The 27,567-nt window shown below is 54.0% G+C and overlaps 1 protein-coding gene across 1 annotated transcript in view; it reads left to right on the forward strand.

Moving 5' to 3' along the window:
- The first annotated feature begins 10,015 nt into the window (after window positions 1-10,015).
- Window positions 10,016-27,567, forward strand: part of LOC147110124 (potassium-transporting ATPase alpha chain 1-like) — a 39,531-nt gene continuing 21,979 nt past the window's right edge. Inside the window, exons 1-5 of the mRNA XM_086004056.1 lie at window positions 10,016-10,208; window positions 12,190-12,365; window positions 14,322-14,458; window positions 16,154-16,304; window positions 17,714-17,882. Coding sequence (XP_085860182.1) covers window positions 10,031-10,208; window positions 12,190-12,365; window positions 14,322-14,458; window positions 16,154-16,304; window positions 17,714-17,882 — 811 coding nt within the window. The 5' untranslated portion in view covers window positions 10,016-10,030. The remainder of the gene's footprint in view (window positions 10,209-12,189; window positions 12,366-14,321; window positions 14,459-16,153; window positions 16,305-17,713; window positions 17,883-27,567) is intronic.

Consider the following 27,567-nt stretch of genomic DNA (forward strand, 5'->3'; position numbering starts at 1 on the left):
CTGGTGTTGATGGGGTGAGATGAAGAGGGTTGGGAGGAGACTGGTGTTGACGGGGTGTGATGAAGAGGGGTGGGAGATGGCTGGTGTTGATGGGGTGAGATGAAGAGCGGTGGGAGGAGGCTGGTGTTGATGGGGTGAGATGAATGGGGGTGGGAGGAGGCTGGTGTTAACGGGGTGAGATGAAGAGGGGTGGGAGGACGCTCGTGTTGATGGGGTGAGATGAAGAGGGATTGGAGGAGGCTGGTGTTGACGGGGTGAGATGAAGAGGGGTGGGAGGAGGCGGCTGGTGTTGATGGGGGGAGATGAAGAGGGAGGGAGGAGGCTGGTGTTGATGGGGTGAGATGAAGAGGGGTGGGAGAAGGCTGGTATTGATGGGGTGAGATGAAGAGGGGAGGGAGGAGGCTGGTGTTGATGGGGTGAGATGAAGAGGGGTGGGAGGAGGCTGGTGTTGATGGGGTGAGATGAAGAGGGGAGGGAAGAGGCTGGGGTTGATGGGGTGAGATGAAGAGGGGTGGGAGGAGGCTGGTGTTGATGGGGTGAGATGAAGAGGGGTGGGAAGAGGCTGGTGTTGACGGGGTGAGATGAAGAGGGGAGGGAGGAGGCTGGTGTTGATGGGGTGAGATGAAGGGGGGTGGGAGGAGGCTGGTGTTGATGGGGTGAGATGAAGAGGGGAGGGAGGAGGCTGGTGTTGACGGGGTGAGATGAAGAGGGGTGGGAGGAGGCTGGTGTTGATGGGGTGAGATGAAGAGGGGTGGGAGGAGGCTGGTGTTGATGGGGTGAGATGAAGGGGGGTGGGAGGAGGCTGGTGTTGATGGGGTGAGATGAAGAGGGGTGGGAGGAGGCTGGTGTTGATGGGGTGAGATGAAGAGGGGTGGGAGGAGGCTGGTGTTGATGGGGTGAGATGAAGGGGGTGGGAGGAGGCTGGTGTTGAAGGGGTGAGATGAAGAGGGGTGGGAGGAAGCTGGTGTTGATGGAGTGAGATGAAGAGGGGTGGGAGGAGGCTGGTGTTGATGGGGTGAGATGAAGAGGGGAGGGAGGAGGCTGGTGTTGATGGGGTGAGATGAAGGGGGGTGGGAGGAGGCTGGTGTTGATGGGGTGAGATGAAGAGGGGTGGGAGGAGGCTGGTGTTGATGGGGTGAGATGAAGAGGGGAGGGAGGAGGCTGGTGTTGATGGGGTGAGATAAACAGGGGAGGGAGGAGGCTGGTGTTGATGGGGTGTGATGAAGAGGGGTGGGAGGAGGCTGGTGTTGATGGGGTGAGATGAAGGGGGGTAGGAGTTGGCTGGTGTTGATGGGGTGAGATGAAGAGGGGAGGGAGGAGGCTGGTGTTGATGGGCTGAGATGAAGAGGGGAGGGAGGAGGCTGGTGTTGATGGGGTGAGATGAAGAGGGGAGGGAGGAGGCTGGTGTTGATGGGGTGAGATAAACAGGGGAGGGAGGAGGCTGGTGTTGATGGGGTGAGATGAAGAGGGGTGGGAGGAGGCTGGTGTTGATGGGGTGAGATGAAGGTGGGTGGGAGGAGGCTGGTGTTGACGGGGTGAGATGAAGAGGGGTGGGAGGAGGCTGGTGTTGATGGGGTGAGATGAAGAGGAGAGGGAGGAGGCTGGTGTTGATGGGGTGAGATGAAGAAGGGTGGGAGGAGGCTGGTGTTGATGGGGTGAGATGAAGGGGGGTGGGAGGAGGCTGGTGTTGATGGGGTGAGATGAAGAGGGGAGGGAGGAGGCTGGTGTTGATGGGGTGAGATGAAGAGGGGAGGGAGGAGGCTGGTGTTGATGGGGTGAGATGAAGAGGGGTGGGAGGAGGCGGTGTTGATGGGGTGAGATGAAGAGGGGTGGGAGGAGGCTGGTGTTGACGGGGTGTGATGAAGAGGGGTGAGAGATGGCTGGTGTTGATGGGATGAGATGAAGAGGGGTGGGAGGAGGCTGGTGTTGATGGGGTGAGATGAAGAGGGGTGGGTGGAGGCTGGTGTTGAAGGGGTGAGATGAAGAGGGGTGGGAGGAGGCTGGTGTTGATGGGGTGAGATGAAGAGGGGTGGGAGGAGGCGTTGTTGATGGGGTGAGATGAAGAGGAGTGGGAGGAGGCTGGTGTTGATGGGGTGAGATGAAGAGGGGTGGGAGGAGGCTGGTGTTGATGGGGTGAGATGAAGAGGGGTGTGAGGAGGCTGGTGTTGACGGGGTGAGATGAAGAGGGGTGGGAGCAGGCTGGTGTTGATGGGGTGAGATGAAGGGGGGTGGGAGGTGGCTGGTGTTGATGGGGTGAGATGAAGAGGGGTGGGAGGAGGCTGGTGTTGATGGGGTGAGATGAAGAGGGGAGGGATGAGGCTGGTGTTGATGGGGTGAGATGAAGTAGGTGGGAGGAGGCTGGTGTTGATGGGGTGAGATGAAGGGGGGTGGGAGGTGGCTGGTGTTGATGGGGTGAGATGAAGAGGGGTGGGAGGAGGCTGGTGTTGATGGGGTGAGATGAAGAGGGGAGGGTGGAGGCTGGTGTTGATGGGGTGAGATGAAAAGGGGAGGGAGGAGGCTGGTGTTGATGGGGTGAGCTGAAGAGCGGATGGAGGAGGCTGGTGTTGATGGGGTGAGATGAAGAGGGGTGGGAGGAGGCTGGTGTTGATGGGGTGAGATGAAGAGGGGTGGGAGGAGGCTGGTGTTGATGGGGTGAGATGAAGGGGGGTGGGAGGAGGCTGGTGTTGACGGGGTGAGATGAAGAGGGGTGGGAGGAGGCTGGTGTTGATGGGGTGAGATGAAGAGGAGAGGGAGGAGGCTGGTGTTGATGGGGTGAGATGAAGAGGGGTGGGAGGAGGCTGGTGTTGATGGGGTGAGATGAAGGGGGGTGGGAGGAGGCTGGTGTTGATGGGGTGAGATGAAGAGGGGTGGGAGGAGGCTGGTGTTGATGGGGTGAGATGAAGAGGGGAGGGAGGAGGCTGGTGTTGATGGGGTGAGATGAAGAGGGGAGGGAGGAGGCTGGTGTTGATGGGGTGAGATGAAGCGGGGAGGGAGGAGGCTGGTGTTGATGGGGTGAGATGAAGAGGGGTGGGAGGAGGCGTTGTGGATGGGGTGAGATGAAGAGGGGTGGGATGAGGCTGGTGTTGACGGGGTGTGATGAAGAGGGGTGGGAGATGGCTGGTGTTGATGGGATGAGATGAAGAGGGGTGGGAGGAGGCTGGTGTTGATGGGGTGAGATGAAGAGGGGTGGGTGGAGGCTGGTGTTGATGGGGTGAGATGAAGAGGGGTGGGAGGAGGCTGGTGTTGATGGAGTGAGATGAAGAGGGGTGGGAGGAGGCTGGTGTTGATGGGGTGAGATGAATGGGGGTGGGAGGAGGCTGGTGTTAACGGGGTGAAATGAAGAGGGGTGGGAGGACGCTCGTGTTGATGGGGTGAGATGAAGAGGGATTGGAGGAGGCTGGTGTTGACGGGATGAGATGAAGAGGGATGGGAGGAGGCTGGTGTTGACGGGGTGAGATGAAGGGGGGTGGGAGGAGGCTGGTGTTGATGGGGTGAGATGAAGAGAGGTGGGAGGAGGCTGGTGTTGATGGGGTGAGATGAAGGGGGGTGGGAGGAGGCTGGTGTTGATGGCGTGAGATGAAGAGGGGTGGGAGGAGGCTGGTGTTGATGGGGTGAGATGAAGAGGGTTGGGAGGAGGCTGGTGTTGATGGGGTGAGATGAATGGGGGTGGGAGGAGGCTGGTGTTAACGGGGTGAGATGAAGAGGGGTGGGAGGACGCTCGTGTTGATGGGGTGAGATGAAGAGGGATTGGAGGAGGCTGGTGTTGACGGGGTGAGATGAAGAGGGGTGGGAGGAGGCGGCTGGTGTGGATGGGGGGAGATGAAGGGGGAGGGAGGAGGCTGGTGTTGATGGGGTGAGATGAAGAGGGGTGGGAGGAGGCTGGTATTGATGGGGTGAGATGAAGAGGGGAGGGAGGAGGCTGGTGTTGATGGGGTGAGATGAAGAGGGGTGGGAGGAGGCTGGTGTTGATGGGGTGAGATGAAGAGGGGAGGGAGGAGGCTGGGGTTGATGGGGTGAGATGAAGAGGGGTGGGAGGAGGCTGGTGTTGATGGGGTGGGATGAAGAGGGGTGGGAAGAGGCTGGTGTTGACGGGGTGAGATGAAGAGGGGAGGGAGGAGGCTGGTGTTGATGGGGTGAGATGAAGAGGGGAGGGAGGAGGCTGGTGTTGATGGGGTGAGATGAAGAGGGGTGGGAGGAGGCTGGTGTTGATGGGGTGAGATGAAGGTGGGTGGGAGGAGGCTGGTGTTGACGGGGTGAGATGAAGAGGGGTGGCAGGAGGCTGGTGTTGATGGGGTGAGATGAAGAGGAGAGGGAGGAGGCTGGTGTTGATGGGGTGAGATGAAGAGGGGTGGGAGGAGGCTGGTGTTGATGGGGTGAGATGAAGGGGGGTGGGAGGAGGCTGGTGTTGATGGGGTGAGATGAAGAGGGGTGGGAGGAGGCTGGTGTTGATGGGGTGTGAGGAAGAGGGGAGGGAGGAGGCTGGTGTTGATGGGGTGAGATGAAGAGGGGTGGGAGGAGGCGGTGTTGATGGGGTGAGATGAAGAGGGGTGGGAGGAGGCTGGTGTTGACGGGGTGTGATGAAGAGGGGTGAGAGATGGCTGGTGTTGATGGAATGAGATGAAGAGGGGTGGGAGGAGGCTGGTGTTGATGGGGTGAGATGAAGAGGGGTGGGTGGAGGCTGGTGTTGATGGGGTGAGATGAAGAGGGGTGGGAGGAGGCTGGTGTTGATGGGGTTAGATGAAGAGGGGTGGGAGGAGGCGTTGTTGATGGGGTGAGATGAAGAGGAGTGGGAGGAGGCTGGTGTTGATGGGGTGAGATGAAGAGGGGTGGGAGGAGGCTGGTGTTGATGGGGTGAGATGAAGAGGGGTGGGAGGAGGCTGGTGTTGATGGGATGAGATGAAGAGGGGTGGGAGGAGGCTGGTGTTGACGGGGTGAGATGAAGAGGGGTGGGAGATGGCTGGTGTTGATGGGATGAGATGAAGAGGGGTGGGAGGAGGCTGGTGTTGATGGAGTGAGATGAAGAGAGGTGGGAGGAGGCTGGTGTTGATGGGGTGAGATGAATGGGGGTGCGAGGAGGCTGGTGTTAACGGGGTGAGATGAAGAGGGGTGGGAGGACGCTCGTGTTGATGGGGTGAGATGAAGAGGGAATAGAGGAGGCTGGTGTTGACGGGATGAGATGAAGAGGGGTGGGAGGAGGATGTTGTTGATGGGGTGAGATGAAGAGGGGTAGGAGGAGGCTGGTGTTGACGGGGTGAGATGAAGGGGGGTGGGAGGAGGCTGGTGTTGATGGGGTGAGATGAAGAGGGGTGGGAGGAGGCTGGTGTTGATGGGGTGAGATGAAGGGGGGTGGTAGGAGGCTGGTGTTGATGGCGTGAGATGAAGAGGGGTGGGAGGAGGCTGGTGTTGATGGGGTGAGGTGAAGAGGGTGGGAGGAGGCTGGTGTTGATGGGGTGAGATGAAGAGGGGTGGGAGGAGGCGGTTTTGATGGGGTGAGATGAAGAGGGGTGGGAGGAGGCTGGTGTTGACAGGGTGTGATGAAGAGGGGTGGGAGATGGCTGGTGTTGATGGGGTGAGATGAAGAGCGGTGGGAGGAGGCTCGTGTTGATGGGGTGAGATGAATGGGGGTGGGAGGAGGCTGGTGTTAACGGGGTGAGATGAAGAGGGGTGGGAGGACGCTCGTGTTGATGGGGTGAGATGAAGAGGGATTGGAGGAGGCTGGTGTTGACGGGGTGAGATGAAGAGGGTTGGGAGGAGGCGGCTGGTGTTGATGGGGGGAGATGAAGGGGGGAGGGAGGAGGCTGGTGTTGATGGGGTGAGATGAAGAGGGGTGGGAGGAGGCTGGTATTGATGGGGTGAGATGAAGAGGGGAGGGAGGAGGCTGGTGTTGATGGGGTGAGATGAAGAGGGGTGGGAGGAGGCTGGTGTTGATGGGGTGAGATGAAGAGGGGAGGGAGGAGGCTGGTGTTGATGGGGTGAGATGAAGAGGGGAGGGAGGAGGCTGGGGTTGAAGGGGTGAGATGAAGAGGGGTGGGAGGAGGCTGGTGTTGATGGGGTGAGATGAAGAGGGGTGGGAGGAGGCTGGTGTTGACGGGGTGAGATGAAGAGGGGAGGGAGGAGGCTGGTGTTGATGGGGTGAGATGAAGGGGGGTGGGAGGAGGCTGGTGTTGATGGGGTGAGATGAAGAGGGGAGGGAGGAGGCTGGTGTTGACGGGGTGAGATGAAGAGGGGTGGGAGGAGGCTGGTGTTGATGGGGTGAGATGAAGAGGGGTGGGAGGAGGCTGGTGTTGATGGGGTGAGATGAAGGGGGGTGGGAGGAGGCTGGTGTTGATGGGGTGAGATGAAGAGGGGTGGGAGGAGGCTGGTGTTGATGGGGTGAGATGGAGAGGGGTGGAAGGAGGCTGGTGTTGATGGGGTGAGATGAAGGGTGTGGGAGGAGGCTGGTGTTGAAGGGGTGAGATGAAGAGGGGTGGGAGGAGGCTGGTGTTGATGGGGTGAGATGAAGAGGGGTGGGAGGAGGCTGGTGTTGATGGGGTGAGATGAAGAGGGGAGGGAGGAGGCTGGTGTTGATGGGGTGAGATGAAGGGGGGTGGGAGGAGGCTGGTGTTGGTGGGGTGAGATGAAGAGGGGTGGGAGGAGGCTGGTGTTGATGGGGTGAGATGAAGAGGGGTGGGAGGAGGCTGGTGTTGATGCGGTGAGATGAAGAGGGGAGGGATGAGGCTGGTGTTGATGGGGTGAGATGAAGAGGGGTGGGAGGAGGCTGGTGTTGATGGGGTGTGATGTAGAGGGGTGGGAGGGGGCTGGTGTTGATGGGGTGAGATGAAGGGGGTGGGAGGAGGCTGGTGTTGATGGGGTGAGATGAAGGGGGGTGGGAGGAGGCTGGTGTTGAGGGGGTGAGATGAAGAGGGGTGGGAGGAGGCTGGTGTTGATGGGGTGAGATGAAGAGGGGAGGGAGGAGGCTGGTGTTGATGGGCTGAGATGAAGAGGGGAGGGAGGAGGCTGGTGTTGATGGGGTGAGATGAAGAGGGGAGGGAGGAGGCTGGTGTTGATGGGGTGAGATAAACAGGGGAGGGAGGTGGCTGGTGTTGATGGGGTGAGATGAAGAGGGGTGGGAGGAGGCTGGTGTTGATGGGGTGAGATGAAGGGGGGTGGAAGGAGGCTGGTGTTGACGGGGTGAGATGAAGAGGGGTGGGAGGAGGCTGGTGTTGATGGGTTGAGATGAAGAGCGGTGGGAGGAGGCTAGTTTTGATGGGGTGAGATGAAGATGGGTGGGAGGAGGCTGGTGTTGATGGGGTGAGATGAAGAGGGGTGGGAGGAGGCTGGTGTTGATGGGGTGAGATGAAGGGTGGTGGGAGGAGGCTAGTGTTGATGGGGTGAGATGAAGAGGGGTGGGAGGAGGCTGGTGTTGATGGGGTGAGATGAAGAGGGGAGGGAGGAGGCTGGTTTTGATGGGGTGAGATGAAGAGGGGAGGGAGGAGGCTGGTGTTGATGGGGTGAGATGAAGAGGGGCGGGAGGAGGCTGGTGTTGATGGGGTGAGATGAAGAGGGATGGGAGGAGGCGGTGTTGATGGGGTGAGATGAAGAGGGGTGGGAGGAGGCTGGTGTTGACGGGGTGTGATGAAGAGGGGTGGGAGGAGGCGTTGTTGATGGGGTGAGATGAAGAGGGGTGGGAGGAGGCTGGTGTTGACGGGGTGTGATGAAGAGGGGTGGGAGGTGGCTGGTGTTGATGGGATGAGATGAAGAGGGTTGGGAGGAGGCTGGTGTTGATGGGGTGAGATGAAGAGGGGTGGGTGGAGGCTGGTGTTGATGGGGTGAGATGAAGAGGGGAGGGAGGAGGCTGGTGTTGATGGGGTGAGATAAACAGGGGAGGGAGGAGGCTGGTGTTGATGGGGTGAGATGAAGAGGGGTGGGAGGAGGCTGGTGTTGATGGGGTGAGATGAAGCGGGGTGGGAGGAGGCTGGTGTTGATGGGGTGAGCTGAAGAGGGGTGGGAGGAAGCTGGTGTTGATGGGGTGAGATGAAGAGGAGAGGGAGGAGGCTGGTGTTGATGGGGTGAGATGAAGAGGCGTGGGAGGAGGCTGGTGTTGATGGGGTGAGATGAAGGGGGGTGGGAGGAGGCTGGTGTTGATGGGGTGAGATGAAGAGGGGTGGGAGGAGGCTGGTGTTGATGGGGTGAGATGAAGAGGGGAGGGAGGAGGCTGGTGTTGATGGGGTGAGATGAAGAGGGGAGGGAGGAGGCTGGTGTTGATGGGGTGAGATGAAGAGGGGAGGGAGGAGGCTGGTGTTGCTGGGGTGAGATGAAGAGGGGTGGGAGGAGGCGGTGTTGATGGGGTGAGATGAAGAGGGGTGGGAGGAGGCTGGTGTTGACGGGGTGTGATGAAGAGGGGTGGGAGGAGTCTGGTGTTGATGGGGTGAGATGAAGAGGGGTGGGTGGAGGCTGGTGTTGATGGGGTGAGATGAAGAGGGGTGGGAGGAGGCTGGTGTTGATGGGGTGAGATGAAGAGGGGTGGGAGGACGCTCGTGTTGATGGGGTGAGATGAAGAGGGATTGGAGGAGGCTGGTGTTGACGGGATGAGATGAAGAGGGGTGGGAGGAGGATGTTGTTGATGGGGTGAGATGAAGAGGGGTGGGAGGAGGCTGGTGTTGATGGGGTGAGATGAAGAGGGGTCGGAGGAGGCTGGTGTTGATGGGGTGAGATGAAGAGGGGTGGGAGGAGGCTGGTGTTGATGGGGTGAGATGAAGGGGGGTGGGAGGAGTCTGGTGTTGACGGGGTGAGATGAAGAGGGGTGGGAGGAGGCTGGTGTTGATGGGGCGAGATGAAGAGGGGTCGGAGGAGGCTGGTGTTGATGGGGTGAGATGAAGAGGGGTGGGAGGAGGCTGGTGTTGATGGGGTGAGATGAAGGGGGGTGGGAGGAGGCTGGTGTTGATGGGGTGAGATGAAGAGGGGTGGGAGGAGGCTGGTGTTGATGGGGTGAGATGAAGAGGGGTGGGAGGAGGCTGGTGTTGATAGGGTGAGATGAAGGGGGGTGGGAGGAGGCTGGTGTTGATGGGGTGAGATGAAGAGGGGTGGGAGGAGGCTGGTGTTGATGGGGTGAGATGAAGAGGGTGGGAGGAGGCTGGTGTTGATGGGGTGAGATGAAGAGGGGTGGGAGGAGGCGGTGTTGATGGGGTGAGATGAAGAGGGATTGGAGGAGGCTGGTGTTGACGGGGTGAGATGAAGTGGGGTGGGAGGAGGCTGGTGTTGATGGGGTGAGATGAAGAGGGGTGAGAGGAGGCTGGTGTTGATGGGGTGAGATGAAGGGGGGTGGGAGGAGGCTGGTGTTGATGGGGTGAGATGAAGAGGGGTGGGAGGAGGCTCGTGTTGATGGGGTGAGATGAAGAGGGGTGGGAGGAGGCTGGTGTTGATGGGGTGAGATGAAGAGGGGTGGGAGGAGGCTGGTGGTGATGGTGTGAGATGAAGAGGGGTGGGAGGAGGCTGGTGTTGATGGGGTGAGATGAAGAGGGGTGGGAGGAGGCTGGTGTTGATGGGGTGAGATGAAGAGGGGTGGGAGGAGGCTGGTGTTGATGGGGTGAGATGAAGAGGGGTGGGAGGAGGCTGGTGTTGATGGGGTGAGATGAAGAGTGGTGGGAGGAGGCTGGTGTTGATGGGGTGAGATGAAGAGGGGTGGGAGGAGGCTGGTGTTGATGGGGTGAGATGAAGAGGGGTGGGAGGAGGCTGGTGGTGATGGTGTGAGATGAAGAGGTGTGGGAGGAGGCTGGTGTTGATGGGGTGAGATGAAGAGGGGTGGGAGGAGGCTGGTGTTGATGGGGTGAGATGAAGAGGGGTGGGAGGAGGCTGGTGTTGATGGGGTGAGATGAAGAGGGGTGGGAGGAGGCTGGTGTTGATGGGGTGAGATGAGGAGGGGTGGGAGGAGGCTGGTGTGGAGCATAAACACCAGCACGGATTAGTGGGGCCGAATGGCCTCTGTCTGTGCTGTGGACTCGCTGTAACTGGCTGTGATTCTCTGTGACCCTGGCAGCTGTCGATCCACGAGATGGAGGACCCCTTAGACCTCCGCTACGTGCTGGTGATGAAGGGGGCTCCGGAACGTATCCTCGAGCAATGCGCCACCATCATGATCAAGGGTCAGGAGCTGCCGCTGGACGAGCAGTGGAAGGAAGCATTTCAAACAGCCTACATGGACCTGGGTGGCCTGGGAGAGAGAGTGCTGGGTAACTGAACAACTCACATTGATACCGCGCCTTTAGTCTAGTAAAACGTCCCGAGGAGCTTCACAGAAGCGTAAATCAGACAAAAGGCAGGAGGAGACTTGTGTAGAGCATAAACACTGGTATGTATCATTGCTCCAAGTGTGGTCTAACCAAGGTATTACGAGACCAGAACTGTGCACAGTGCTCCAAGTGTGGTCTAACCAAGGTATATGGAGACCAGAACTGTGTACAGTGCTCCAAGTGTGGTCTAACCAAGGTATATGGAGACCAGAACTGTGCACAGTGCTCCAAGTGTGGTCTAACCAAGGTATATGGAGACCAGAACTGTGCACAGTGCTCCAAGTGCGGTCTAACCAAGGTATACAGAGACCAGAACTGTGCATGGTGCTCCAAGTGTAGTCTAACCAAGGTATCTGGAGACCAGAACTGTGCACGGTGCTCCAAGTGTGGTCTAACCAAGGTATATGGAGACCAGAACTGTGTGCAGTGCTCCAAGTGTGGTCTAACCATGGTATATGGAGACCAGAACTGTGCACAGTGCTCCAAGTGTGGTCTAACCAAGGTATATGGAGACCAGAACTGTGCATGGTGCGCCAAATGTGGTCGAACCAAGGTATATGGAGACCTGAACTGTGCACAGTGCTCCAAGTGTGGTCTAACCAAGGTATATGGAGACCGGAACTGTGCACAGTGCTCCAAGTGTGGTCTAACCAAGGTATATGGAGACCGGAACTGTGCACAGTGCTCCAAGTGTGGTCTAACCAAGGTATATGGAGACCCGAACTGTGAACAGTGCTCCAAGTGTGGTCTAACCAAGGTATATGGAGACCGGAACTGTGCACGGTGCTCCAAGTGTGGTCTAACCAAGGTATATGGAGACCAGAACTGTGCACGGTGCTCCAACTGTGGTCTAACCCAGGTATATGTAGACCAGAACTGTGCACAGTGCTCCAAGTGTGGTCTAACCGAGGTATACAGAGACCAGAACTGTTCACAGTGCTCCCAGTGTGGTCTAACCAAGGTATATGGAGACCAGAACTGTGCACGGTGCTCCAAGTGTGGTCTAACCAAGGTATATGGAGACCAGAACTGTGCACAGTGCTCCAAGTGTGGTCTAACCAAGGTATACGGAGACCAGAACTGTTCACAGTGCTCCCAGTGTGGTCTAACCAAGGTATATGGAGACCAGAACTGTGCACGGTGCTCCAAGTGTGGTCTAACCAAGGTATATGGAGACCAGAACTGTGCACAGTGCTCCAAGTGTGGTCTAACCAAGGTATATGGAGACCAGAGCTGTGCACAGTGCTCCAAGTGTGGTCTAACCAAGGTATATGGAGACCAGAACTGTGCACAGTGCTCCAAGTGTGGTCTAACCGAGGTATATGGAGACCAGAACTGTGCACAGTGCGCCAAGTGTGGTCCAACCAAGGTATATGGAGACCAGAACTGTACACAGTGCTCCAAGTGTGATCTAACCGAGGTATATGGAGACCAGAACTGTGCACAGTGCTCCAAGTGTGATCTAACCGAGGTATATGGAGACCGGAACTGTGCACAGTGCTCCAAGTGTGGTCTAACGAAGGTATATGGAGACCAGAACTGTGCACGGTGCTCCAAGTGTGGTCTAACCAAGGTATACGGAGACCAGAACTGTGCACTGTGCTCCAAGAGTGGTCTAACCAAGGTATATGGAGACCAGAACTGTGCACGGTGCTCCAAGTGTGGTCTAACCAAGGTATATGGAGACCAGAACTGTGCACAGTGTTCCCAGTGTGGTCTAACCAAGGTATATGGAGACCAGAACTGTGCACGGTGCTCCAAGTGTGGTCTAACCAAGGTATATGGAGACCAGAACTGTGCACGGTGCTCCAAGTGTGGTCTAACCAAGGTATACGGAGACCAGAACTATGCACCGTGCTCCAAGTGTGGTCTAACCAAGGTTCGATGTAAGTTTAAAATAACTTCTCCCTCCCCTGCCCAGGATTCTGCCACATATACCTGATGGAGAAGGAATTTCCCAGAGGATTCAACTTTGACACGGATGACTTGAATTTCCCCACTAGTGGGCTGTGCTTCGATGGATTGATCTCAATGATCGACCCGCCCAGAGCTACTGTACCAGATGCTGTGGTTAAATGCAGGACAGCAGGGATCAGGGTAGGTGGCGACTGAGCGATCAAATGGAATCTAATCGAGGGGTTCGGGGGGTTTATATATAGAATAACAGATACCCGGGAGTGAGTTGCAGGCTGGAATCTAATCGAGGGGTTCGGGGGGTTTATATATAGAATAACAGATTCCCGGGAGTGAGTTACAGGCTGGAATCTAATCGAGGGGTTCGGGGGGTTTATATATAGAATAACAGATACCCGGGAGTGAGTTACAGGCTGGAATCTAATCGAGGGGTTCGGGGGGGTTTATATATAGAATAACAGATACCCGGGAGTGAGTTACAGGCTGGAATATAATCGAGGGGTTCGGGGGGGTTTATATATAGAATAACAGATACCCGGGTGTGAGTTACAGGCTGGAATCTAATCGAGGGGTTCGGGGGGGTTTATATATAGAATGACAGGTACCCGGGAGTGAGTTACAGGCTGGAATCTAATCGAGGGGTTCGGGGGGTGTTTATATGTAGAATAACAGATACCCGGGAGTGAGTTACAGGTTGGAATCTAATCGAGGGGTTCGGGGGGTTTATATATAGAATAACAGATACCCGGGAGTGAGTTACAGGCTGGAATCTAATCGAGGGGTTCGGGGGGTTTATATATAGACTAACAGATACCCGGGAGTGAGTTACAGGCTGGAATCTAATCGAGGGGTTCAGGGGTTTTATATATAGAATAACAGATACCCGGGAGTGAGTTACAGGCTGGAATCTAATCGAGGGGTTCGGGGGGTTTATATATAGAATAACAGATACCCGAGTGTGAGTTACAGGCTGGAATCTAATCGAGGGGTTCGGGGGGTTTATATATAGAATAACAGATAGCCGGGAGTGAGTTGCAGGCTGGAATCTAATCGAGGGGTTCGGGGTTTTTTTTATATAGAATAACAGATACCCGGGAGTGTGTTACAGGCTGGAATCTAATCGAGGGGTTCGGGGGGTTTATATATAGAATAACAGATTCCCGGGAGTGAGTTGCAGGCTGGAATCTAATCGAGGGGTTCGGGGGGTTTATATATAGAATAACAGATACCCGGGAGTGAGTTACAGGCTGGAATCTAATCGAGGGGTTCGGGGGGTTTATATATAGAATAACAGATTCCCGGGAGTGAGTTGCAGGCTGGAATCTAATCGAGGGGTTCGGGGGGTTTATATATAGAATAACAGATACCCGGGAGTGAGTTACAGGCTGGAATCTAATCGAGGGGTTCGGGGGGTTTATATACAGAATAACAGATACCCGGGAGTGAGTTACAGGCTGGAATCTAATCGAGGGTTTCGGGGGGTTTATATATAGAATAACAGATACCCGGGTGTGATTTAAAGGCTGGAATCTAATCGAGGGGTTCGGGGGGTTTATATATAGAATAACAGATAACTGGGAGTGAGTTACAGGCTGGAATCCAATCGAGGGGTTCGGGGGGTTTATATATAGAATAACAGATACCCGGGAGTGAGTTACAGGCTGGAATCTAATCGAGGGGTTCGGGGGATTTATATATAGAATAACAGATACCCGGGAGTGAGTTACAGGCTGGAATCTAATCGAGGTGTTCGGGGGGTTTATATATAGAATAACAGATACCCGGGAGTGAGTTACAGGCTGGAATCTAATCGAGGGGTTCGGGGGGTTTATATGTAGAATAACAGATACCCGCGAGTGAGTTACAGGCTGGAATCTAATCGATGGGTTTGGGGGTTTATATATAGAATAACAGATACCTGGGAGTGAGTCACAGGCTGGAATCTAATCGAGGGGTTCGGGGGGTTTATATATAGAATAACAGATACCTGGGAGTGAGTCACAGGCTGGAATCTAATCGAGGGGTTCGGGAGGTTTATATGTAGAAGAATAACAGATACCCAGGAGTGAGTTACAGGCTGGAATCTAATCGATGGGTTCGGGGGGGGTTTATATTTCATCGCTGTCGATGTGTGTGCAGGTGATCATGGTGACTGGCGACCATCCCATCACCGCCAAGGCCATCGCCGCCAGTGTGGGAATCATCTCCGAGGGCAGCGAGACGGTGGAGGACATTGCCGCTCGCAAGAGGATTCCTGTGGAACAGGTCGACCAACGGTAAACAGAAAACAGCCCCTTCCCGGTTACACTGCCCCCTTCCTCGAGTTATCCCGGATTTTCACCACCATCCACCAGGCATCAACTCCAGCTCATGGAAACATAGAAGATAGGAGCAGGAGTCGGCCATTCGGCCCCTCGAGCCTGCTCCGCCATTCGATGAGATCATGGCTGATCATCCAAACTCAGTACCCTGTCCCTGCCTTCTCCCCATATCCCTTGATCCCTTTAGCCTTAAGAAATATATCCAACTCCTTCTTGAATATATTTAATGAATTGGCCTCCACCGCCTTCTGTGGTAGAGAATTCCACAGGTTCACCACTCTCTGGGTGAAGAAATTCCTCCTCATCTCTGTCCTAAATGGCTTACCCCTCATCCTTAGACTGTGACCCCTGGTTCTGGACTCCCCCGCCATCGGGAACATCCTTCCTGCATCTAGTCTGTCCAGTCCTGTTAGAATTTTATAAGTTTCAATGAGATCTCCTTTCATTTTTGTAAACCAGAGGTATTGAGGGATACGGGGCAAAGGCAGGTAGATGGAGTTCGGTCGCAGATCAGCCACGATCTCACTGAATGGCGGAACAGGCTCGAGGGGCTGAATGGGCCTCCTCCTGTTCCTGTGTAACAGGCTTGAGGGGCTGAATGGGCCTCCTCCTGTTCCTGTGTAACAAGCTCGAGGGGCTGAATGGGCCTCCTCCTGTTCCTGTGTAACTGGCTCGAGGGGCCGAATGGGCCTCCTCCTGTTCCTGTGTAACAGGCTCGAGGGGGTTGAATGGGCCTCCTCCTGTTCCCATGTAACAGGCTCGAGGGGCTGAATGGGCCTCCTGTTCCTGTGTAACAGGCTCGAGGGGGTTGAATGGGCCTCCTCCTGTTCCTGTGTAACAGGCTCGAGGGGCTGAATGGGCCTCCTCCTGTTCCTGTGTAACAGGCTCGAGGGGGTTGAATGGGCCTCCTCCTGTTCCTGTGTAACAGGCTCGAGGGGCTGAATGGGCCTCCTGTTCCTGTGTAACAGGCTCGAGGGGGTTGAATGGGCCTCCTCCTGTTCCTGTGTAACAGGCTCGAGGGGCTGAATGGGCTCCTCCTGTTCCTGTGTAACAGGCTCGAGGGGCTGAATGGGCCTCCTCCTGTTCCTGTGTAACAGGCTCGAGGGGGCTGAATGGGCCTCCTCCTGTTCCTGTGTAACAGGCTCGAGGGGCTGAATGGGCTCCTCCTGTTCCTGTGTAACAGGCTCGAGGGGCTGAATGGGCCTCCTCCTGTTCCTGTGTAACAGGCTCGAGGGGCTGAATGGGCTCCTCCTGTTCCTGTGTAACAGGCTCGAGGGGCTGAATGGGCCTCCTCCTGTTCCTGTGTAACAGGCTCGAGGGGCTGAATGGGCCTCCTCCTGTTCCTGTGTAACAGGCTCGAGGGGCTGAATGGGCCTCCTCCTGTTCCTGTGTAACAGGCTCGAGGGGCTGAATGGGCCTCCTCCTGTTCCTGTGTAACAGGCTCGAGGGGGCTGAATGGGCCTCCTCCTGTTCCTGTGTAACCGGCTCGAGGGGCTGAATGGGCCTCCTCCTGTTCCTGTGTAACAGGCTCGAGGGGCTGAATGGGCCTCCTCCTGTTCCTGTGTAACAGGCTCGAGGGGCTGAATGGGCTCCTCCTGTTCCTGGTCCAGGTTGCCTGCAGTAACAGTGCCCCCTATCTGCCACCCGCAGGGAAGCCCGCGCGGCCGTGGTTAACGGGAGCCAGCTGAAGGACATGCCTCCCGAAGAGCTGATGGACATCCTGCGCACACATCCGGAGATCGTGTTCGCCCGGACCTCGCCGCAACAGAAGCTGATCATCGTGGAGAGCTGCCAGAAGCTGGTGAGTGAAGCGACTCTACGCCGCCTCCATTCTTTGACAGGCGTCCCGCTCCTGCCGCCCGCCTACCTCAACTCCTCTAGACCGCCACCCCCACCTTGGCCGAAGGTACCGACCAGCACTGGTGGTGTGGCGCCCCCGCTTGGAATGCCCAGGTGTGTGCCGTCCCCCTGCAACCCTCCCTATCTCTGTAACCTCCTCCAGCCCCTACAACCCTCCCTATCTCTGTAACCTCCTCCAGCCCCTACAACCCTCCCTATCTCTGTAACCACCTCCAGCCCCTACAACCCTCACTATCTCTGTAACCTCCTCCAGCACCTACAACCCTCCCTATCTCTGTAACCTCCTCCAGCCCCTACAACCCTCCCTATCTCTGTAACCACCTCCAGCCCCTACAACCCTCCCTATCTCTGTAACCTCCTCCAGCCCCTACAACCCTCCCTATCTCTGTAACCTCCTCCAGCCCCTACAACCCTCCCTATCTCTGTAACCTCCTCCAGCCCCTACAACCCTCCCTATCTCTGTAACCTCCTCCAGCCCCTACAACCCTCCCTATCTCTGTAACCACCTCCAGCCCCTACAACCCTCACTATCTCTGTAACCTCCTCCAGCACCTACAACCCTCCCTATCTCTGTAACCTCCTCCAGCCCCCTACAACCCTCCCTATCTCTGTAACCTCCTCCAGCCCCTACAACCCTCCCTATCTCTGTAACCTCCTCCAGCCCCTACAACCCTCCCTATCTCTGTAACCTCCTCCAGCCCCTACAACCCTCCCTATCTCTGTAACCTCCTCCAGCCCCTACAACCCTCCCTATCTCTGTAACCTCCTCCAGCCCCTACAACCCTCCCTATCTCTGTAACCTCCTCCAGGCCCTACAACCCTCCGAGATCGCTGCGCTCCTCCAATTCCGGCCTCTTGAGCATCCCCCGATTTCCATCGCTCCACCATTGGCGGCCGTGCCTTCAGCCGCCTGGGCCCCGAGCTCTGGAATTCCCTCCCTAAACCTCTCCGCCTCTCTCTCCTCCTTTAAGACACTCCTTAAAAACCGACCTCTTTGACCCAGCTTTTGGTCGCCTGTCTTAATATCTTTTTTTTTTTCCCTCTCTCTCCCACACGGCAGCTGTCCTTCATTTGGCCAGTGCCATTTACACTTCATCTAGAGCCTTGAATATCCCTTAATGCCGCTTAACCTCGTCCACCTTCCATCCTATCACAGACCTTCCTTTTTAGTACAACGCCACTAGGCGGCGATCAAGATCTTGCACCGAGCCAAACCCGACACCGAATGGGTGCCCGGGCACCCGGTCTCCCTCCTCGGTGCGGGCACGGCGCGCGAGCGAGCGAGCGCACCTTCCCGATCCGGCTTCCAGTCGCGGGTTGACGCCATTTCCTCCCCTCTCTCTCTCTCAGGGCTTCATTGTTGCTGTCACCGGGGATGGTGTCAACGACTCGCCGGCACTGAAGAAAGCCGACATCGGTATCGCCATGGGGATTGCCGGGTCGGATGCGGCCAAAAACGCGGCGGACATGATTCTCCTGGACGATAACTTTGCATCCATTGTGACCGGTGTGGAGCAAGGTACGAGAAGGGTTAGATACAGAGGAAAGCTCCCTCTACACTGTCCCATCAAACACTCCCAGGGCAGGTACAGCATGGGTTAGATACAGAGTAAAGCTCCCTCTACACTGTCCCATCAAACACTCCCAGGGCAGGTACAGCAGGGTTTAGATACAGAGTAAAGCTCCCTCTACACTGTCCCATCAAACACTCCCGGGGCAGGTACAGCACGGGTTAGATACAGAGTAAAGCTCCCTCTACACTGTCCCATCAAACACTCCCAGGGCAGGTACAGCACGGGTTAGATACAGAGTAAAGCTCCCTCTACACTGTCCCATCAAACACTCCCAGGGCAGGTACAGTACGGGTTAGATACAGAGTAAAACTCCCTCTACACTGTCCCATCAAACACTCCCAGGGCAGGTACAGCATGAGGTTAGATACAGAGTAAAGGTCCCTCTACACTGTCCCATCAAACACTCCCAGGGCAGGTACAGCACGGGTTAGATACAGAGTAAAGCTCCCTCTAAACTGTCCCATCAAACACACCCAGGGCAGGTACAGCACGGGTTAGATACAGAGTAAAGCTCTCTCTACACTGTCCCATCAAACACTCCCAGGGCAGGTACAGCACGGGTTAGATACATAGTAAAGCTCCCTCTACACTGTCCCATCAAACACTCCCGGGGCAGGTACAACACGGGGTTAGATACAGAGTAAATCTCCCTCTACACTGTCCCATCAAACACTCCCAGGGCAGGTACAGCACGGGTTAGATACAGAGTAAAGCTCCCTCTACACTGTCCCCATCAAACACTCCCAGGGCAGGTACAGCACGGGTTAGATACAGAGTAAATCTCCCTCTACACTGTCCCCATCAAACACTCCCAGGGCAGGTACAGCACGGGTTAGATACAGAGTAAAGCTCCCTCTACACTGTCCCATCAAACACTCCCAGGGCAGGTACAGTATGGGTTAGATACAGAGTAAAGCTCCCTCTACACTGTCCCATCAAACACTCCCAGGGCAGGTACAGCACGGGTTAGATACAGAGTAAAGCTCCCTCTACACTGTCCCATCAAACACTCCCAGGGCAGTTACAGCACGGGGTTAGATACAGAGTAAAGCTCCCTCTGCACTGTCCCATCAAACACTCCCAGGGCAGGTACAACACGGGTTAGATACAGAGTAAAGCTCCCTCGACACTGTCCCATCAAACACTCCCAGGGCAGTTACAGCACGGGGTTAGATACAGAGTAAAGCTCCCTCTACACTGTCCCATCAAACACTCCCAGGGCAGGTACAGCACGGGTTAGATACAGAGTAAAGCTCCCTCTACACTGTCCCATCAAACACTCCCAGGGCAGGTACAGCAAGGGTTAGATACAGAGTAAAGCTCCCTCTACACTGTCCCATCAAACACTCCCAGGGCAGGTACAGCACGGGTTAGATACAGAGTAAAGCTCCCTCTACACTGTCCCATCAAACACTCCCGGGGCAGGTACAGCACGGGTTAGATACAGAGTAAAGCTCCCTCTACACTGTCCCATCAAACACTCCCAGGGCAGGTACAGCACGGGGTTAGATACAGAGTAAAGGTCCCTCTACACTGTCCCATCAAACACTCCCAGGGCAGGTACAGCAGGGTTTAGATACAGAGTAAAGCTCCCTCTACACTGTCCCATCAAACACTCCCGGGGCAGGTACAGCACGGGTTAGATACAGAGTAAAGCTCCCTCTACACTGTCCCATCAAACACTCCCAGGGCAGGTACAGCATGGGTTAGATACAGAGTAAAGCTCCCTCTACACTGTCCCATCAAACACTCCCAGGGCAGGTACAGCAGGGTTTAGATACAGAGTAAAGCTCCCTCTACACTGTCCCATCAAACACTCCCGGGGCAGGTACAGCACGGGTTAGATACAGAGTAAAGCTCCCTCTACACTGTCCCATCAAACACTCCCAGGGCAGGTACAGCACGGGTTAGATACAGAGTAAAGCTCCCTCTACACTGTCCCATCAAACACTCCCAGGGCAGGTACAGTACGGGTTAGATACAGAGTAAAACTCCCTCTACACTGTCCCATCAAACACTCCCAGGGCAGGTACAGCACGGGGTTAGATACAGAGTAAAGGTCCCTCTACACTGTCCCATCAAACACTCCCAGGGCAGGTACAGCACGGGTTAGATACAGAGTAAAGCTCCCTCTACACTGTCCCATCAAACACACCCAGGGCAGGTCCAGCACGGGTTAGATACAGAGTAAAGCTCTCTCTACACTGTCCCATCAAACACTCCCAGGACAGGTACAGCACGGGTTAGATACAGAGTAAAGCTCCCTCTACACTGTCCCATCAAACACTCCCAGGGCAGGTACAGTATGGGTTAGATACAGAGTAAAGCTCCCTCTACACTGTCCCATCAAACACTCCCAGGGCAGGTACAGCACGGGTTAGATACAGAGTAAAGCTCCCTCTAGACTGTCCCATCAAACACTCCCAGGGCAGTTACAGCACGGGGTTAGATACAGAGTAAAGCTCCCTCTGCACTGTCCCATCAAACACTCCCAGGGCAGGTACAGCACGGGTTAGATACAGAGTAAAGCTCCCTCTACACTGTCCCATCAAACACTCCCAGGGCAGTTACAGCACGGGGTTAGATACAGAGTAAAGCTCCCTCTGCACTGTCCCATCAAACACTCCCAGGGCAGGTACAGCACGGGTTAGATACAGAGTAAAGCTCCCTCTACACTGTCCCATCAAACACTCCCAGGGCAGGTACAGTATGGGTTAGATACAGAGTAAAGCTCCCTCTACACTGTCCCATCAAACACTCCCAGGGCAGGTACAGCACGGGTTAGATACAGAGTAAAGCTCCCTCTACACTGTCCCATCAAACACTCCCAGGGCAGTTACAGCACGGGGTTAGATACAGAGTAAAGCTCCCTCTACACTGTCCCATCAAACACTCCCAGGGCAGGTACAGCAAGGGTTAGATACAGAGTAAAGCTCCCTCTGCACTGTCCCATCAAACACTCCCAGGGCAGGTACAGCACGGGTTAGATACAGAGTAAAGCTCCCTCTACACTGTCCCATCAAACACTCCCAGGGCAGGTACAGCACGGGTTAGATACAGAGTAAATCTCCCTCTACACTGTCCCCATCAAACAATCCCAGGGCAGGTACAGCACGGGTTAGATACAGAGTAAAGCTCCCTCTACACTGTCCCATCAAACACTCCCAGGGCAGGTACAGTATGGGTTAGATACAGAGTAAAGCTCCCTCTACACTGTCCCATCAAACACTCCCAGGGCAGATACAGCACGGGGTTCGATACAGAGTAAAGGTCCCTCTGCACTGTCCCATCAAACACTCCCAGGGCAGGTACAGCACGGGTTAGATACAGAGTAAAGCTCTCTCTACACTGTCCCATCAAACACTCCCAGGGCAGGTACAGCACGGGTTAGATACATAGTAAAGCTCCCTCTACACTGTCCCATCAAACACTCCCGGGGCAGGTACAGCACGGGGTTAGATACAGAGTAAATCTCCCTCTACACTGTCCCATCAAACACTCCCAGGGCAGGTACAGCACGGGTTAGATACAGAGTAAAGCTCCCTCTACACTGTCCCATCAAACACTCCCAGGGCAGGTACAGCACGGGTTAGATACAGAGTAAAGCTCCCTCTACACTGTCCCATCAAACACTCCCAGGGCAGGTACAGCACGGGTTAGATACAGAGTAAATCTCCCTCTACACTGTCCCCATCAAACACTCCCAGGGCAGGTACAGCACGGGTTAGATACAGAGTAAAGCTCCCTCTACACTGTCCCATCAAACACTCCCAGGGCAGGTACAGTATGGGTTAGATACAGAGTAAAGCTCCCTCTACACTGTCCCATCAAACACTCCCAGGGCAGGTACAGCACGGGTTAGATACAGAGTAAAGCTCCCTCTACACTGTCCCATCAAACACTCCCAGCGCAGTTACAGCACGGGGTTAGATACAGAGTAAAGCTTCCTCTACACTGTCCCATCAAACACTCCCAGGGCAGGTACAGCACGGGTTAGATACAGAGTAAAGCTCCCTCTACACTGTCCCATCAAACACTCCCAGGGCAGGTACAGCACGGGTTAGATACAGAGTAAAGCTCCCTCTACACTGTCCCATCAAACACTCCCAGGGCAGGTACAGCACGGGTTAGATACAGAGTAAATCTCCCTCTACACTGTCCCCATCAAACACTCCCAGGGCAGGTACAGCACGGGTTAGATACAGAGTAAAGCTCCCTCTGCACTGTCCCATCAAACACTCCCAGGGCAGGTACAGTATGGGTTAGATACAGAGTAAAGCTCCCTCTACACTGTCCCATCAAACACTCCCAGGGCAGGTACAGCACGGGTTAGATACAGAGCAAAGCTCCCTCTACACTGTCCCATCAAACACTCCCGGGGCAGGTACAACACGGGGTTAGATACAGAGTAAATCTCCCTCTACACTGTCCCATCAAACACTCCCAGGGCAGGTACAGCACGGGTTAGATACAGAGTAAAGCTCCCTCTACACTGTCCCATCAAACACTCCCGGGGCAGGTACAGCACGGGTTAGATACAGAGTAAAGCTCCCTCTACACTGTCCCATCAAACACTCCCAGGGCAGGTACAGCACGAGTTAGATACAGAGTAAAGCTCCCTCTACACTGTCCCATCTAACACTCCCAGGGCAGGTACAGCACGGGTTAGATACAGAGTAAAGCTCCCTCTACACTGTCCCATCTAACACTCCCAGGGCAGGTACAGCACGAGTTAGATACAGAGTAAAGCTCCCTCTACACTGTCCCATCTAATACTCCCGGGGCAGGTGCAGCACGGGTGAGATACAGAGTAAAGCTCCCTCTACACTGTCCCATCTAACACTCCCAGGGCAGGTACAGCACGAGTAAGATACAGAGTAAAGCTCCCTCTACACTGTCCCATCTAACACTCCCGGGGCAGGTACAGCACGGGTTAGATGCAGAGTAAAGCTCCCTCTACACTGTCCCATCAAACACTCCCAGGGCAGGTACAGCATGGGTTAGATACAGAGTAAAGCTCCCTCTGTTGCAAAGAAGGGAGGGAAAAAGAGTGGCAGGGCTATAGTAATAGGGGATTCGATTGTAAGGGGAATAGATAGGGGTTTCTGTGGTCGCGACCGAGACTCCAGGATGGTATGTTGCCTCCCTGGTGCAAGGGTCAAGGATGTCTCGGCGCGGGTGCAGAACATTCTGGAGGGGGAGGGGGAACAGCCAGTTGTCGTGATACATGTTGGTACCAACGACGTAGCTAAAAAAAGGGAAGAGGTCCTACAAGTAGAATTTAGGGAGTTAGGAGCCAAGCTAAAAAGTAGGACCTCGAAGGTAGTAATCTCTGGATTACTACCAGTGCCACGTGCTAGTAAGAGTACAGAGAACAGGATAGTTAGGCTAAATACGTGGCTTGAGCAGTGGTGTAAGAGGGAGGGTTTTAAATTTTTGAGGCATTGGAACCAGTTTTGTGGTAGGTGTGACCTATACAAAAGGGACGGTCTACACCTGTGCAGAGATGGAACTGATGTTCTCGGGGTAATTTTTGATAAAGCAGTTCGGGAGCATTTAAACTAGTATGGCAGGGGGCTAGAAACCTATGTAGTGAAATAGAGGAAAGTGAAAGGCAGACAGAAATAAATGGTAAAAGGGTGAGGAACAAAAAACAAAGGGCCAAACTAATTCATAAAAAATGTGAGCATAAAAAAAGCCTGAGGGTTTTATACCTTAATGCGAGAAGCATCAGGAACAAGGTAGATGAATTAGCTGTGGAAATAGAGGTTAATAATTATGATCTAATTGGGATTACGGAAACATGGTTGCAGGGTGAGCAGGGCTGGGAGCTTAACATACAGGGGTATTCAGTATTTAGGAAGGATCGACAAAAAAGAAAGGGAGGAGGGGTAGCATTGCTAGTAAAAGAGGGGATAAATGCAATTGAAAGGAAGGATATTAACTCAGTTAATACAGAATCTATATGGGTGGAGCTAAGAAATAGCGAGGGGCGAAAAACATTAATAGGAGTGGTATATAGGCCTCCAAATAGTAAAATAGAGGTTAGGGAGGGCATCACGAGGGAAATTAGAGAAGCGTGCAATAAGAGCACAGCTGTCATCATAGGTGACTTTAACTTACATATAGATTGGACTAGCCTAATCAGTAAAAATAATGAGGAGGAGGAATTCCTTGAGTGTTTAAGGGATGGTTATCTGGATCAATATGTCGAGGAACCAACTCGGGAACAGGCTATATTGGACTGGGTACTGTGCAATGAGAAGGGACTAATCAGTAATCTTGTTGTACGGGGACCCTTGGGTCAGAGCGATCATAACATGATCGATTTCTCACTCGAAATGGAGAGCGAAGAAATTGACTCAGAGACTAAGGTCCTGAATTTAAACAAGGGGAATTATGATGCCATGAGACGGGAACTGAGTAGGTCTGATTGGACAACGTTCCTGAGAGGACTGGAGGTAGATAAACAATGGCAAACATTTAAAGATAGAATGACAAAATTGCAAAAATTGTTTATACCAATCTGGCATAAAAGGAAATCTAAAAAGGTGACTCAACCGTGGATAACAGGGGAAATTAGAGACAGCATAAAATCCAAAGATAGGGCGTATAAAATAGCCAAAAAAAGCGCCAGAGCGGAAGATTGGGAACAGTTTAAGATAGAGCAAAGGAGGGCAAAGGGCATGATCAAGAGGGGCAAAATAGCTTACGAAAACAAGCTGGCGGAAAATATAAAAACTAACTCCAAAAGCTTTTATAAATATATCAAAAGGAAAAGACTGGTGAAAACCAAAGTTGGTCCATTGCAGTCAGATACGGGGGAATATATAATGGGAAATAAGGAAATGGCAGATCAACTAAATGCATACTTTGGGTCAGTCTTTACGAAGGAAGACACAAAAAACCTCCCTGGGATATCGGGAAAAATAGGGACATTGGCAAAGGAGGAACTGACGCAAATCAATATCTCTAAGGATATGGTGTTAAGGAAGCTAAAGGGATTGAAGGTGGACAAATCCCCAGGGCCTGATAACATGCATCCTAGGGTACTGAAGGAGGTGGCCCTAGAGATAGCGGATGCACTAAGGATGATTTTTCAGAATTCATTAGACTCGGGAACAGTGCCGATGGATTGGAGGGTAGCTAACGTTACCCCACTATTCAAAAAGGGGGGTAGGGAAAAAGCAGGTAATTACAGACCTGTAAGCCTTACATCAGTTGTGGGCAAAATGCTGGAGTCCATCATTAAGGATGAAATAGCGGAGCACTTAGCAAATGGGGACAGGATAGGACAGAGTCAACATGGATTTACAAAGGGTAAATCGTGCTTGACTAATCTATTGGAATTTTTTGAGGGAGTAACTGGTAGAATAGATGGGGGAGAGCCAGTAGATGTGGTGTACCTGGACTTCCAAAAGGCCTTCGATAAGGTCCCACATAAAAGATTAGCATGGAAAATTGAGGCTCATGGGATAAAGGGGAAAGTTTTGGCGTGGATAGGGAACTGGCTGTCAGATAGAAAACAGAGAGTTGGAATAAACGGCTCATTTTCTGAATGGCAGGCAGTAACAAGTGGGGTACCACAGGGATCTGTCCTGGGCCCCCAGCTGTTCACAATTTACATTAATGACCTGGATCAGGGAGTCGGATGCAGCATTTCCAAATTTGCAGACGACACTAAACTAGGAGGTGGGGTGGGCTCAGAGGAAGAGACCAGGAAGCTCCAGAGCGATTTGGACAGACTGGGCGATTGGGCGGATAAATGGCAGATGCACTATAATGTGGACAAGTGCGAAGTTATCCACCTTGGGTGCAGGAACGGGAGGGCAAATTATTATTTAAATGGCAATAGATTGGGAGAGGGGGAAGTACAGAGAGACCTGGGTGTTCTTGTACACCAGTCACTGAAGGCGAGCATGCAGGTGCAACAGGCGGTCAAGAAGGCAAACGGTATGCTGGCCTTCATAGCAAAAGGGTTAGAATACAGGAACAGGGATACCTTGCTGCAGCTGTACAGGGCACTGGTGAGACCACACCTCGAGTACTGTGTACAGTTTTGGTCGCCTCATCTGAGGAAGGATGTTCTTGCCATGGAGGGGGTGCAGCGGCGATTCACCAGGCTGATACCAGGAATGGCGGGAATGACCTATGAGGAGAGACTATGTAGTTTAGGGATGTACACACTGGAGTTTAGAAGATTGAGAGGGGACCTCATAGAAGTGTATAAAATTCTGACAGGTCTAGACAGACTGGATGCAGAAGGAATGTTTCCCTTGGCGGGTGAGAACAGAACTAGAGGACATAATTTAAGGATAAGGGCTAAACCATTTAGGACAGAGATGAGGGGGAATTTCTTCACTCAGAGAGTGGTGAACCTGTGGAACTCATTGCCACAGAGGGCAGTGTACGCCAGCTCATTAAATATATTTAAGAGGGAATTAGATATATTTCTACGGGCAAAAGGGGTTAAGGGTTACGGAGAGAAGGCGGGGACGGGATACTGAATTAAAGGATCAGCCATGATCTCATTAAATGGCGGAGCAGGCACGAAGGGCCGAATGGCCTACTCCTGCTCCTATCTTCTATGTATCTATGTATCTATGTACACTGTCCCATCTAACACTCCCGGGGCAGGTACAGCACGGGTTAGATACAGAGTAAAGCTCCCTCTACACTGTCCCATCTAACACTCCCGGGGCAGGTACAGCACGGGTTAGATACAGAGTAAAGCTCCCTCTACACTGTCCATCAAACACTCCCAGGGCAGGTACAGCATGGGTTAGATACAGAGTAAAGCTCCCTCTACACTGTCCCATCAAACACTCCCAGGGCAGGTACAGCACGAGTTAGATACAGAGTAAAGCTCCCTCTACACTGTCCCATCTAACACTCCCAGGGCAGGTACAGCACGGGTTAGATACAGAGTAAAGCTCCCTCTACACTGTCCCATCTAACACTCCCAGGGCAGGTACAGCACGAGTTAGATACAGAGTAAAGCTCCCTCTACACTGTCCCATCTAACACTCCCGGGGCAGGTACAGCACGGGTGAGATACAGAGTAAAGCTCCCTCTACACTGTCCCATCTAACACTCCCAGGGCAGGTACAGCACGAGTTAGATACAGAGTAAAGCTCCCTCTGCACTGTCCCATCTAACACTCCCGGGGCAGGTACAGCACGTGTTAGATGCAGAGTAAAGCTCCCTCTACACTGTCCCATCAAACACTCCCAGGGCAGGTACAGCATGGGTTAGATACAGAGTAAAGCTCCCTCTACACTGTCCCATCTAACACTCCCGGGGCAGGTACAGCACGGGTTAGATACAGAGTAAAGCTCCCTCTACACTGTCCCATCTAACACTCCCGGGGCAGGTACAGCACGGGTTAGATACAGAGTAAAGCTCCCTCTACACTGTCCATCAAACACTCCCAGGGCAGGTACAGCATGGGTTAGATACAGAGTAAAGCTCCCTCTAAACTGTCCCATCAAACACTCCCAGGGCAGGTACAGCACGGGGTTAGATACAGAGTAAAGCTCCCTCTACACTGTCCCATCAAACACTCCCAGGGCAGGTACAGCATGGGTTAGATACAGAGTAAAGCTCCATCTACACTGTCCCATCAAACAC

This window comes from Somniosus microcephalus, chromosome 12 (genome assembly GCF_052327205.1).
Source record: "Somniosus microcephalus isolate GS21.2 chromosome 12, FLI_Smic_1.0, whole genome shotgun sequence".
Lineage (NCBI taxonomy): Eukaryota > Metazoa > Chordata > Chondrichthyes > Squaliformes > Somniosidae > Somniosus > Somniosus microcephalus.